At 47.9% G+C, this 14,585-nt stretch overlaps 1 protein-coding gene across 2 annotated transcripts in view; it reads left to right on the top strand.

Annotated features, from left to right (window-relative positions):
- ALPK3 (alpha kinase 3) overlaps positions 1-14,585 on the top strand; it is a 51,304-nt gene that overhangs the window by 10,566 nt on the left and 26,153 nt on the right. For both annotated transcript variants that reach the window (XM_036842766.1, XM_036842765.1), the window contains 2 exons: positions 9,010-9,127; positions 9,714-10,941. In XM_036842766.1, the coding sequence (XP_036698661.1) occupies positions 9,010-9,127; positions 9,714-10,941 (1,346 nt within the window). The remainder of the gene's footprint in view (positions 1-9,009; positions 9,128-9,713; positions 10,942-14,585) is intronic.

The raw sequence follows: 14,585 nt of genomic DNA, 5'->3' as shown, positions 1-14,585 counted from the left end.
GCATGTGGGATCTTCCCAGACCAGGGCTCAAACCTGTGCCCCCTGCATTGGCGGGTGGATTCTTAACCACTGCGCCACCAGGGAAGTCCCTCTAATAGCCTTTTAAAATAACTTTCCACAAGATCAATGCCATCAGTACCCTGTCATTTACTTTCCTTAAAGACATCCCTATTCTTCTATGTGAACTGGTGGCCTTTTAGGCCTAATACACAGCTGTTATACTGGGTCTTCCCTTTGCCTTTCTTCTGGGTTTGATTCAGTTTCCTGGATCTCATGTCTTCCTTTTTCTTGGCTTACTCTCTGGCTTTATTGAGCTACATCCTCCAGTGGCTTCATCAGGTCCCAAAGATGGTACAATAGCAGGAGGCATTATGATGACAAGATCTCAACCTATGTCTCCTTTGAGTCATTCTGCTCCAGTATGACTTAGTTGTTCTCTGCGTCTGGTACACAGTCATCATCCTAGGATCTCCCTTCATCATCATCCTGTGGATTTCCTTTACCCCTCCTGTAATGGATTTCTTGTTTATTTGTATTCCACATTTGTCTCTTTCTTGATTTACATCCTTGTTTTGGTAGCTTCCTAGGAGGAGTACATGGTAAGTAAATGTTAGACAACTTGTGTCTGAAAATGTCTTTTTTTCCTGCTTTACTCTTGATGGAGAGTTTGACTAGGTATAGAATTCTAAGTTGAAAATAATTTTCCTTCAGAATTTTGAAAACATTACTACACTGCCTGCTTCCAAAGTTTCTGTTCAGAGCAGGAAGACAGTTTGATTCCTGATTCTGTGCATGAGACCAGTTTTCTCCCTGGAAGCTTTTAAGAGTGTTTTGATATTTCATAATGATGTATCTTGTTACGGGTGTCTTCATCCAGGGGCATGCTTGGACGCTTTCAGTCTGGAAACTGATGGCCTTTAGTTCTGAGAAATTTGAGATTATTTTGATGTTGATTTCTTTCCCCTGTTTTATCTGTTCTTTCTTTCTGGAACTCCTGTTATGTGCATATCTGCTCCCCTGGACTCATTCTCTTATTTTCTTATCTTTTCTTCCCTTTCATCTATTTGTCTTTTTGTTCTTTCTGAGATTCCCTCAGTGTTATATTTCAACTTTTCTATTGGGTTTTTAATTTATAAGAGCTCTTTTTTAATCCTTTTCTAAAACATCCTGTTCTTTTCATGAATGTAATATTTTCTTTTAACTCTCTGAGACTAGTAATGATAGTTTTCTGAACGTTTCCTGCATGGTTTGTGTTTCTTCCAGTTTGCTTTTTTTCTCTTTAATTGTTTTGGTCCTTAATCTCCTGTTTATAGGCTTTCCTCAGATATCTAGGAATCTTTGGTTGTCAGATAATGAGTAAGAGTAGGAGAGTAAAAAGCTGATTGGAAGTTCTGAGCAAGTAGGAGGGGCCTGAAACCTTGGGTCTTCACTCTAGGGTGATCTGGCCACCACTAGAGTTGGGAACTGACAAAGTGAATTTCTTTAGTTCCTTTCTCTTGGACTAGCCAGATTCCCTAGTGAGTATTCTTCTAGTGTCTTGCCTGAGTTTTCTGGAAGCTATGCAGATGAGAAGATTGGGTGGGCTCTCAGCATAAAGCATTTATTTTTTTAAATTTTTTAAATAAATTTATTTATTATTTATTTTTGGCTGCATTGGGTCTTTGTTGCTGCGCACGGCTTTCTCTAGTTGCGCCAAGCGGGGGCTACTCTTCGTTGTGGAGCTCGGGCTCTAGGCGCGTGGGCTTCAGTACTTGTGGCTTGTGGACTCTAGAGTGCAGGCTCAGTAGTTGTGGCGCATGGGCTTAGTTGCTCCGTGGCATGTGGGATCTTCCCGGACGAGGGCTCGAACCCGTGTCCCCTGCATTGGCAGGTGGATTCTTAACCACTGTGCCACCAGGGAAGCCCAAACATTTATTTTATAGATTCGTTTTTCCATAGAATATTCATGCCCTCCACCGAGCTGGCTTACCCTCAGGGCAAAGTTTTACCTTTCCAGGTGCTAAACTGCATCTTTGGACATGGGGGGAAGGAGCAGCTAGTTACACAGTGGTATGGAGTGGGTGAGGGGATCCAGAGATCTGACTGTTTTCCACACCTCTTTTTACCTTTCCTTCTTTCCCTTTACCCCCAGTTCCAGAGGTATCTGGTTGCCAGTTCCCATGCCCTTTGAGGATTTTCTGGTGTTCAAAGGGTAGTTCTCAGTTTCTCATTGGGTTAAGCTGTCTTGGGTCTGCTAAGTCAGTTTCTACTCGTCCATCTGCTTTCCAGCTTTCCAAATGTTGTTGTTCCTGTTGCTCTCCTTGCCCTTATTCTCCCCTTTTTTAGTGGCTATATGTATACACACACACACATACATACCCACACATTTTTTTAAAATAAAAAAATCTCATTAGTGTAGCTTAGTGGGTTTGGGTGAGAGAGTGAAAATAGATGGTATGCTCATGCTGCCTTTTTACCTAGAAGCCTGGCAAGTTCCTTGTCATCTTTCAAGGCCCAGCTCAAACAGCTTATCCTCCAGGTGGTCATCTCCAGCATTTCCACAGAGAGCTCTTGCTCTGTCTTTCACAGTACAGCTTCTTGGTCCATACATCTCTCTCCCCAGTGAGACCGTGAGATCTGGGGGATAGAGCACACACCTGACACATCGTGCCTCTGGAGCAGGCACGAAGAAGGCGCTCAGTACGTATTTGCCAGTATGACCACAGTGACCCTGACTGTGTGGACAACAAAATCAGTGTCTTTTCCACTTTCCGCATTACCTGTTCACTGCAGCTGCAGCTTCGGTGCCTTGACAACAGCAACTGCTGTGGGGGCCTCCCTCCTTTCCTTCTTCCATTCTGTCCTTTGTAGCCATGGACTCTGAGAGCAACATGCTGAAGCCTACATGAGTCTGACTTACAGAGTCTTGGGCTATTTTACTGGATGCCCCCAAGGTCATCATGGGAGTAAGCTTTTCCCTGTCTCAAGCCCAATTCAAAGGAACAAACTTTTATCCCCTCAATTGCCATAATACCCATGTCTCATGATGACCAGCCAGGGCCGTGGTCTTCTGCTCAGGAGCACCTGCCATGATGAGATCTACGACTCTGCTGAGTAAGGCTGTAAGATTTCTAGAGCTCTAGCTGTCTCTAACATCCACACCTTAGTCCACTGTTCCCTCCTCCCCCCTCCTCATCCCCACGTATATATAAAAAATCTCAGGTTACCTGAGTCTTTTGTAGCAGATTAAGAAAGAAGTCTCTGTGATCACCATAGTACACTGTAAATAAGCCTTTCCCAATTAACAAGGAGGAAAGGTAGACTGTAAGAGAGGGGCCAGCGGGAAGGGAAAGCATTATGCAGAAAGATCAGAGAACAAAGGAAACAGGGCTAGAAACTGGGTCTCCCCTCCGCCCCCATCTGGAATGGAGGATGGTGGATGGGTGTATGGCTCAGACTGGCCTTTGTATGAGACTGGTGTGGTGATCCTGGCTCGTCCCGTGGAGATAGAGTGACCACACTCACCTCACTTCCTCCCCCCCTGCTGGTAGCACTCCTTGAATGAGGTTGTGATGAGTCAGTCTAAGCAGGGCCCTGCCAAGAGTAGGTGATGCTTTCGTGGTGGGTCAGGACCTAGTCCAGGTGAGGAAGAAGAGTCTGTGCCAGTGCCCCTGCTGGCTGAGCTCTGAGGGAAGCCCTTCGGGACTTGGAGAAGTGGTATATGACCCTGGGGTTCTCCCCTCTCAGAGTGGGCATATGGGGGATAGCAGGCCTTGACTGGACCTTCTGGCTCCTGTCTCCCCCAGGGGCCTCTCTGGCCAGAGTGCAACTGTCCTCCTTGAGGCTGCCCATCTCTGTCCAGCATGGTGACCCCTTTCCCCCACTCTCCTCAACTCTGTTGTAGATTCTATGTTAGCCTGTGTGTGTGTGTGTGTCAGGCCAACTGGACAGAGGGACTTAGCCTTTAGACAGAACCAAGTTCTTGAAGAAACTCTTTTTAGAGAAATAGGTCTAAGATAATGACTGCTGGGGGCAGAAACTTACATATTAGTCCCAGAGTCCCCAGTGGAAAGAGCAGTGGAATAAGGAAAAGGACACCAAGGGCTTTGTCATGTGCCAGCTGTGTGACCCTGAGTAAGTTACTTGATTTCTCTGAGTCATCTTCCTTTTGTGTAAAACAGGGATTCAAACACCTGCCTTACCTGTTTTATAGAAGAGAGGGATTTGAATTTTGGCTCTTCTGTGTACCAGCTGGATGACTTTGGGCAGGAGCTTTAATTTCCTTTTCCTTAAATTGAGGATTAACAACAGTACATTCCTCATAGGATTTATGAGAGGATTAGATGAGATAATACATGAAAAATGTACAGGTCAGTATCTGGCATATAGTAAGTCTTCAGTAAATGTTCACAATTGTTTTCACAGGTTTGTTATGAAGACCAAATGAAATTTTATATTTGAAAGCTCTTTGAAACCTCTAAATTTACATTCATCATTATTCTTCTCCTGAATCTGAGCTTCTCCAAAATGGGAGAGGGTGTAAGTCTCCGAGCTTAGTTCTGGACTCAGGCATGCTGGTGTGGAGCAGAGGTGTCAGTGTAGGAAGGGGAAGAGGGAAGGCCTCAGGCTTCAGTACTGCTGTGGGCTCTCCTGGTCAGGGCCAAGTGTGTGTGTGTGTGTGTGTGTGTGTGCACACGTGCATGCCAGCCTGTGGGCACACATACGGGCACACGTGTGTGTGCAGCTGGGAGTGAAGGACCTCCCTTGCTTTTGTGGGTTTCAGAATACAGTTCATATTACCCAGGGGACACAGAAATGTTTTCTCCCCAAATAAAGTTGTTTCCAGAATCCATTGCTGCCGTGGAGCCCTAAGCTGTCAGGTTGGCCCCCACCTAGTGAAGAGGCACCAAAAGGTGGCATGGGGGCTGAAGCCCCAGCCTTGTGGCTGTGGGGTCCGTTCAGCGTTCCCTTCTTGCCCCATCCCTGCCCTCTCGCTACAGCCTGACTGGACTCATGCCCTGGAGGCTGAGGCCTGACTGGGCAGATCATGGGGCAGGGAGGCTCTGAGCCGGGCCCTCGTAGGGATGAGATCACCCCATGGGATGGTGAGGACACACACGGTGATGTAACCAAGGGCTTTAGCTCACTGTGGAAACATGGGGCTCGCTTTACAGTCAGGGCTGCCCAGAGTTTGTTCCTGGCTGACCCAGCTGCAGCCTCACCTCCCTTGCTCCCTACTCCTGTACACAGTTCCCCAGTGTGCCCTCTGCTTTCCACCCCACACTCTACTGTTGTGGTTCCTTTGTCAGGCATGCCTTTCCCACTCACCTCTTGTTTGCTCACTTATTCCCTTCCTCATTTACTCACTCATCCAGCAGATTTTTATTTTTATTAAGTAACCACTCTGCGCCAGGTGCCATCTTAGGTGGTAGGGATACAGAAGTGAAGGAGAGATGATGCTGACTCACATGGGACATACATCTAGGAGGGGAGACAGACAAGGGGATAGTCAGTTACAGTATTGTGATTAGCGCTATGAAGGGGAAGTACAGGCACTGAACCCACGTTTTCTGAAATTCTACCCACCCTCTTGGCCATTTCAAATGCCGCTCATGCCATAAAGCCTTTCCTGATTCCCCAGCCAGAGGTGCTTGTTCCCTACTCTGTACCCTGAGCCGTTAGTGCATTGCTTCATTCATTCACCTATAAATATTTAACGAGTGTTGATCCCATACCAGGCACTATTCTAGGAACTGGGGACATAGCACGAAAAACACGGACAAGTCATGGAGCTGTTCTTTCCCCAGGGGGTTGGAGAAGATGGATGTAAACCAACAACCTCATTGGGGTATAATATGTCAGGCAGCAATGCATTCTATGAAGAAAAAGAAACATAGTAAGAGGGCTAAGAATTTCCAAGGAGACAGAGTCGCTGTTTCACACGGGGTGGTAGGGAAGGCCTCTCCAAGGAGGTAATGTGTGAACAGAGGTGGGAGGAATCCAGATGTGATTCTCACCTGCTGTTAGAGGCCAGCCAGCAGGGCCATGTGGCAGGGGTACCGCAAGCAAGGCAGAGAGCAGGAGGAGCTGAGGCCGGTGTGCTAACGCGGCCCACGTCATGAGGGCCTTAATGACCTGGGAGCTACTAGGGTGTTTTGAGCAGAGGAGTGCTATCACTTGACTTTATTTACTTCATTTTAAAAGGCTCACTCTGGCTGTGCTGAGAATGGGCTGAAGAGAGGCCAGGATGGAAGTTGTGAGATCAGCAAGGAGGTTGTTGCAGAAACTGAGGTGTCAGATGATGGTGATGGACCAGGTTGGCGGCAGGGAATGGCAAGAAGTGATCAGATTCTGGATACAGTCTGGAGGAAGGGCCCATAGAATCGTCTGATGGAGTGGACGTGAGGAAAAGAAAAGAATAAGGGATTGCCTCCAGGTTTTTGGCCTGAGCCAAATTAGAAGGATGAATTTGCCATTTACTGATATATGAGGGACTTGGCTTGGAGAGGGGAATAAGGAGCTTGGTTTGGGACTTGTTAAGTTTGATACCTATTAGACCTCCAAGCGGAGATGTCAGGTATGCAGTCAGAAATAAAAACCAGGAGTTCAGGGGAGGTCTGGGCTAGAGATACAAATTTGGGAGTCAGGAAGATATAGCTATTTAAAGGCTGCAGGACAGGATTAGATCCCCTAGGTTTTATGGCTAGAAAATGGAAAATGGTTCTGAGGCCTGAGCCCTGGCCTAACACTTATAGTCTTAGGTGGTGATGGTGGGGGAGCGGTGGAAGAAAAAGATTAGGAAAAGTGGCCAGTGGAGTAGGAAAGGCACTCAGAAGGAGTGGCATCCAGGAGCAAGTGACGAAAAGGTTTCAAGAAGGGAAGGTCAATGCTGATAGATTGGGTAGACAAAGCTTAAGAAACACTAGTGGATTTGGCGATGTGTGACTCATGGGTGACCTTGCCAAGAGCAATTCTGGTGCAGCGGTGGGTACAAAAGCCTGATTGGAGGAGATGGAGTGAAGACAGTGAATACAGGCAACTCTTTCAAAGAATTTCTCTATAAAGGAGAGAATAGAGAGATGGGGGCAGGAGCTAGTGGGGGATGTGGGGTCAAAGAAAGTTCTTTTAAAAGAAGGGAGACAGTACAGAGGCTTGTATGCTGATGGGAATAATATAAGAGAGGAAAAGCTTGATGATGCAGGAGAGGAGGAATGATTGTTGGAGAGATGTCCTTGATGAGGCAAGAGGAGATGGGATGCAGTGAGGGTGTCTTTAGATAGGCATGGGGGTAGTTTATCCATAGACAGTAGGGAAGACAGAGAATGTGTACCCAGATACAGGTGCATCCCTCCCTTGTGTGGAGACCTGTTTTATCTTTTCTATAGTACAGTCGGTTCCCTGAGAGCAGAGAGCTGTCTGTCAAGCTCCTATATCTTCATAACCCTTGCTTGGCAGTCAGCACACACCTAATATATATGTATTTAAGGGAATATATGTTAGGAGTCTTTAATTTCTAGTAAACATTGCAAATTAATTGGAGTCAGTTTAAGAAACGAAGCAGAATTTTTTGGTAAGGCTTAGATGGGCTTCTTATGGAATTGACAAGTAGGAATGTAGCCGTGCCCAGGCAAAGAATGGAGCCAGTATTTGGAAGGATACTGGGACTCTCTCTGTCTTCTTTTTTTAATTTTGGCTGCACTGGGTCTTCGTTGCGGCGTGCAGGCTTCTCTCTAGTTGTGGTGTGCAGGCTCAGTTGCCCCGCGGCATGTGGGATCGTAGTTCCCTGAACAGGGATCGAACCCACATCCCCTGCATTGGAAGGTGGATTCTTAACCACTGGACCACCAGAGAAGTCTCTCTCTCCTTTTTCTTTTTTTTTTTTTTTAAATTAATTAATTAATTTATTTATGGCTGTGTTAGGTCTTCATTTCTGTGCGAGGGCTTTCTCTAGTTGTGGCAAGCGGGGACCACTCTTCATCGCGGCGCGCGGGCCTCTCACTATCGCGGCCTCTCTTGTTGCGGAGCACAGACTCCAGACGCGCAGGCTCAGCAATTGCGGCTCACAGGCCCAGCTGCTCCATGGCATGTGGGATCTTCCCAGACCAGGGCTCGAACCCGTGTCCCCTGCATTGGCAGGCAGACTCTCAACCACTGCGCCACCAGGGAAGCCCTCTCCTTTTTCTTATTCTATCCTGAACATCAACTTCATTTTCCATCTCACTGTCGACCAGCTTTGTCTGCTTCTCAGTCCATGTGGCAGAATATGGCTGTACCCCTTCCAAGTTATTTCCAGACACTAGGGTAGACTGTCTCTAGGTTCCAATTCCCAAATACTAGGTCAAAGAATTGGATTAGATTAACTGATTATGTGTTTATTACTGGACAAATCAGCCAAGTGGCCAGGGAGGAAGGGACATGTGACTTTTACAGTTGGAAGCTCTTTGTGAGTAGGGCTGGAAGTCCAGAGAGGAGGGGCTGGGAAAATACCTCAATCAGTTTCACAGTAGTGAATGGATGGGCAGGTAGGTGTGGATGGTTGGATGGATGGATGGATGGATGGATGGATGTTTTAGCTGTGTCATCAAATAATACTAACAGCTCAGGAACCTGGAATGAAAGAAGGAGGGCTCTTGGCAGTGGTGTTGATATTGGGTATTGGTGAGAGACCTCCAAGGATAGAGCTGTTACTACTGTTGAGGATGTAGAACAGGCCACTGAAGAAAGGAAGCTTATTATTACCAGCCAAAGCTTTCTGGAAACTCCTTGCTTCCCTTCTTACCAGAAGCTAGGAAGTTTCTCCTCTATATTTGCCTTCCAGCTGCTGAAGGGGAACAGTTTTAGGCTTTGACAGGGCCTAGCTTCTAAAAATAAGCTGAGCCATATGATAGCCCTTTTCTTCCTACAAGCCCCAGGGCAGGTGGGCCAGTCCAGTCTCTTCAGGTGGTCTGGGGAAGCCATGGCATCCTGTTCTCTCCTCCCACTACTTTGGAACGGGTCTCCCTGCAACCCAATCTCCTGCTTCCCTCCTAGGATACCCAGAGCCAGAGGTGACCTGGTACAAGGATGACAAAGAGCTGGACCGCTACTGTGGCTTGCCAAAATACGAGATCACTCATCAGGGCAACCGCCACACACTGCAGCTCTACAGGTGAGGGAGAAGGGCCTGTTCTGCTCTCTCTGCCCTCCTGAAGGTCCTATGGCCCAAGTTTGCCCTTAGAAATGGAGTCAGCTGGATGAAGACACCCAGGCAGGATCTGGGGGTGGAGGCGGGGTTCTGCGGCTAAGCTGAGCCACCTGCTGAAGCGTGTCTGTCTGCCAGTGTCTGGGATCTCCTAAGGCCAGGGCGGGAGTATTTCTGACAGCCAGAGAGCTGAGCGCAACCAGAGGGGGTCCTGACCCATAGCAACATTTTCCATGAAGTCAGCTTCCCAAAAAAGCTCCTGTGTCATCCTTACTTCACAAGGGGCTGTGTGGGTCACCTGCTTCTGAAGGGAGCTCTCCTGGGCCCCAAGTCTAATCTGTCCTGGAACAGCATGACCTTGGCCAGCTCCCACCCTCTTGCCAGCCTCAGTTTCCTCAGCTGTAGTGGGGAATTTTGGAGTTGGTGCTATCAGAGGTGGGGCGCGGCACTCGGGGCAGGGCTGGCAGGGGGTGGGGCAGGGCGCTCAACTCTTCGAGGCTCTGGCTGTGGGGATTGGGGGCTGTCACCTCCCATCTCATGCTCCTGCCTCTAGGTGTCGAGAAGAAGATGCCGCCATCTACCAGGCCTCTGCCCAGAATGCCAAGGGAATTGTGTCCTGCTCAGGGGTCTTGGAGGTGGGCACCATGACCGAGTACCAGATCCACCAGCGCTGGTTCGCCAAGCTGAAGCGCAAGGCTGCGGCAAAGATGCGTGAGATCGAGAAGAGCTGGAAGCACGGGAAGGAGGCCGTGGAAGAGGCCGACACCCTGCGCAAGCTCAGCCCCGACCGCTTCCAGCGGAAGCGGCGGCTGAGTGGGGCCGAGGTGCCAGTCCCCTCGGCCCCCACCCGGGAGGTCGAGAACGGGACACCGGTGGCTTGGCAGGAGGGAGAGACGGAGCCTGGTCAGCACCCAGGTTTGGGCCTGATCAACAGTTTTGCTTCCGGAGAGGTGACCACCAACGGGGAGGCTGCCCCTGAGAACGGGGAGGCTGGGGAGCGTGGCCTGTTGACATACATCTGTAAGGCCATGGAGCTGGGGCCTCAGAGAGCCCCCAAAAAGGAGTCTGGGGCCAAGAAGAAAAAGAAAGATGAGGAACCTAAGCGAGGTGTGCGAAAGCCAGAGGTAGAGAGGGCAGCTCGAAGCCACCGTTCCTCTGAAAACTGTGTCCCCAGTTCAGACAAACCTGACTCCTGTGGGACACAGGGGCCCAGGGACAAGGAGCAGGTTCAGACCCGGCCCAGAGGCAGGGCCGTCCAGGGGCCTGGGTCCTCTGGAGCAGATGGCACCAGGAAGCCAGCCTCTGCTGTGGGTACTCAAGACCAGGCCCAGAAGGCCCCTGTCCCAAGCCCAGACCAGGGAGTGTATTTCTCCCTGAAGGACATGTATCCGGAGAGCACCCAGGCAGACAAGCTTCAGGGGGAGGAGGGGGCCCAGACCCCCAGTGGCAGGACACCTGGAGAGATGCCCTCAGGGAAGGTATCCAGCAAAGCCAGAGGTGAGAGGGAGCCTGCTGTCCCTGGCCAGCCCACGCCCTCAGCCCCCCAGCAGACTAGGCCCTTCAACAGGAAGAGATTTGCTCCTCCGAAGCCCAAAGGGGAGCCCACCGCCAGCTGCAAGCCTGATTCTTCCCCAAGTCGAGATCCAGAACCTGGGGCTCAGAGCTCAGGGAAGGCCCCGCCTCAGGCCTCTGCCCAAGTGCCCACACCCCCCGCCCGGCGGAGACACAGCCCCCAGGATAGCCCGCTGCAGGGGCAAGCAGGCCACAGGACTCCAGGAAAGGTAAGTGTGGGTGTTGGGTGGCTGGAGGCCACTCGGGAGAGATGACCTCATGGAAACTGTTGCTGCAACAGCTCGGCAGCCAGTGAGCAGTGGGGTATTTATAGAAGGGGGTGGAGTGAGGTGGAGTGCTGGCCAGGAGCAGGGGACCACAGGCCTGGGCCTCGCCCCAGGCAGTCCCCAGATGCCAGGCGTGTGGGCAGCACAGCCTGACTGTGACCATCTCCTCTGACAACATGCAAGTTCACTTCCAAGGGGACTGTGTCGCAGAGGGGGGTGGAGGAAGAGGATGTTCTTTGGGGAGGAAAGAGAATGGGGAGGCTGAGGAGTGGTCTGTAGTGTGCAGTGGGTCTTGACCTGGATGCTTATTAGAAGATTTAAAAAATATCCACTGTCCAGAAAATTCTGACTTGATCTGGGGTTTTATCCAAGATTTCGGAGTCAGGTATACCTATGTGCAAATCTGACTATACTTAACATTGTGTAATCTTGGGCAAGTCATAAAACCTTAATAAAAACAGTGCCTACTTCATAGAGCTGCTGTGAGAATCAGAGTGCTTGGCCCAGGGCTCGGTGCATGCTAAGAACGAAATAAACGGCAATAGGTCTGAGACATTACTGTGGTGGGAGGTAGAGGCAAACTGTTTTCCCTGAGAACAGGAGTGCTGGCATTCTTCTGGGGATCAGGTAGCCAACAGAGGACAGAGGTTTGGTGTGGAGACGGGGGGAGCGTGGGGCATCCAGGTGGCAGCATTAAGGAGTTTGATGGGGGGAGGGGGCAGGGGAAGAGGGAAGAGAGGAGCGGGATTGAGAGGATTAACAGAAGGGAAACAGTTTATCCCGTTTGGTCAGTGTTTCATGTTTCAGGGGCAGAGGGCAGGCAGTATTTCACAGGAGTTTAGAGAGAAGGAGTGTTTTATAGCGGGGCAGAAAGAAAAAGTGTATCAAGACTGGGGGTGGGTTGGATAAAATAGATGGGGTATACTTATACTAAGAAATGATTGGTTGTTTGTCTGAAATTCAAATTTAACTGGGTGTCCTGTATTTCTCTTTGCTAAATCTGGCAACCCCAAGTGGAGACAGCATTTTGGCGGGAACTAAGATGAAATTGTTTCTTGGGGCAGAGGAAGCAGGAGCATGGGTCCCAGGAGACAGGAGGAGCAGCTGAAAGCAGTGTTTCACACGGGTCAAGGCAGAAGACAGACGGCTTCTTGGAACAGTGAAGGGAAACATGAGGGACAAGCTGCTGCAGTACCTCCTGGAGGGCAGCGGGAAAAGGATGCTTCGTGGAGAACAGGGAGGGGCTGCCTTTCCCACAGAGAGAACTTTCATGGGGGCAGGAGGGAGAGACCAGTTTCAAGGGTGGCCAGGGGAGATGGTTTTATTTCAGTGTGTGCTGAGGGTGCTGGGGTTAGTCTGTGGGGACGGTAGTTCAGAGGTCTTTGGAGTGGGGTGAACCTCAAACCAGACTCTCTGAATCTGTTCATGACTCTCAGCCCCTCACGCCTGGTCTCAGGAGATTTCAGCAGCGGGAGTGGTGAGTTCCTAGGAGCCCAGATGGGGCCGCTCCACATGCCTGACAGCCCACAGGCTGGACAGCAGGGCATATGGTAGGGATGGCCCTCATGGGCCCCTAGGGAGCACATTTGGGAAGAGATCAGGCTGGCGGCCAAGTCTGTGAGTGAATCTGGCTTCTCTGCCCACAGTGGCGGGGAATACCACAGCCAGAATGGCTGCATCCTCCTGGCAAGGCCCTCCTTGCCTCTCGCAAGTGGGACGAATGGGCTGGGGCACTGCAGGCACAGGAGAGGCTGTCTGTAGAGGTTCTGCTGTTCCTGCAAAGAGCTTGTGTGGCTTTTTTTTTTAGTACTTAAAAAAATTGTGAAATGTATCATACATGTGAAAAATGCATTTAACAGCTATATGTATTTTTGAAGCTGTTGCTTTTTAGTAGCTGAATTTGATTGGTTTTTCATATTCTCATTCTACCAAATCTTTTTAAAAAAATCTTATTTTTTGATTATGAAAGAAACACATGGCCGTAGTAAAAAATGTGGGGGAAAATTCTAAAAACTGAAAGGAAAAAGTAGAAATTCACCTATAATTCTACCATCCAAAGACATCTTAAAGACATCTTGATATATCTACCAATCTTTCTGTATATGTATTTTATTATTTTAAAATTTGATTTACATTGTTATTCTGATTCAGTTTTATATTCTGCTTTCGTTACTTCTCATTATTTCATGAGCAGTTTTTCATGGTTCCTAAAAATTATCTGAAAAACTTCATTTTTAGTGGTTATGTAAGATGCCACAATATGCATATTTTAAACATTTCTTCAATAGTGTTTATGCTTTTCTTCCTTATTCCAAGGTTAGTTAAATATATATCTGTATTTTTATAATTTTTGTTGTTTGAATTCCTTCATTTGACTTTTAAATTAATCTGGAATTGATTTGGGTGTATACCATAGCATCAGTCTCTAGCTCAATTTTTGGTTAATAAGTAATTTCCCCCAAATTTAACCTTTTCCTATTAGTTTGTGATTCTTTCTTTATACACTAATTTTATACCCACTAAAGCCTATTTTAGTTCCCATATATACATCTATCATAATCCATTAATCCGTTTGTTGATTCTTACAACAGGATGATCTCATTTTTTTTTAAAATTTTATTTATTTATTTATTTATGGCTGTGTTGGGTCTTCGTTTCTGTGCGAGGGCCCTCTCTAGTTGCGGCAAGCGGGGGCCACTCTTCATCGCGGTGCGCGGGCCTCTCACTATCGCGGCCTCTCCTGTTGCGGAGCACAGGCTCCAGACGCGCAGGCTCAGTAATTGTGGCTCACGGGCCTAGCTGCTCCGCGGCATGTGGGATCTTCCCAGACCAGGGCTCGAACCCGTGTCCCCTGCATTGGCAGGCAGATTCTCAACCACTGCGCCACCAGGGAAGCCCCAGGATGATCTCATTTTAATTGTTGTAGCTTTCATTTCTGGCAGAGCAACCCTCTTATACTTCTTTTAAACATGTTTTAGCTATTCTCTCTTGTTTATTCCTCTAGGAAAACTTTAGAATCATTGTTTGAATTTTTCCAAACTCCCAGATAACATTGTTTTTTACCTTGTATCCTTATATTCACCATTTTAAAAAACTACATTTTCAAAAAAGTGATGAATTATTTTTAACAAGATCAAAAGCATATTAAATCCTTTCATGGAAGACTAGTCAGATTTGAATTTTGAATGGTCTTTTAGTAAAATTTGTTAGGTTTATATTTTTAAACAGTTTGATCGAGGTATAATTTATACACCAATAATAGTCACCTATTTAAAATGTACAGTCCAATGTACACAATTCACAGTTGTACAGCCATTACCACAATTCGGTTTTAAAACATTTCCATCACCCTGAAAAGATCCTTGTTCCTTTTTTGCAGTTAATCCTTGTTCCCACCACCACGACCAGGCAACCACTAATCTGCTTTCTGTCTCTATACCATTGGTATTTTGATTGCGACTGCATTAAGTATCTTTACATATAAGAATTAATTTGGAAATATCAATATCTTAATATTTAGCTTTCTTATCCAGGAGCATGGTACTTGTTTCTATCATTCAAGCCTTCTTTCTTCTTTCTTTTTTTAT

Source organism: Balaenoptera musculus, chromosome 2, assembly GCF_009873245.2.
Source record: "Balaenoptera musculus isolate JJ_BM4_2016_0621 chromosome 2, mBalMus1.pri.v3, whole genome shotgun sequence".
Classification (NCBI taxonomy): domain Eukaryota; kingdom Metazoa; phylum Chordata; class Mammalia; order Artiodactyla; family Balaenopteridae; genus Balaenoptera; species Balaenoptera musculus.
Note: the sequence above shows the minus strand (reverse complement) of the source record. Positions and strands in the feature narration are given on the sequence as shown.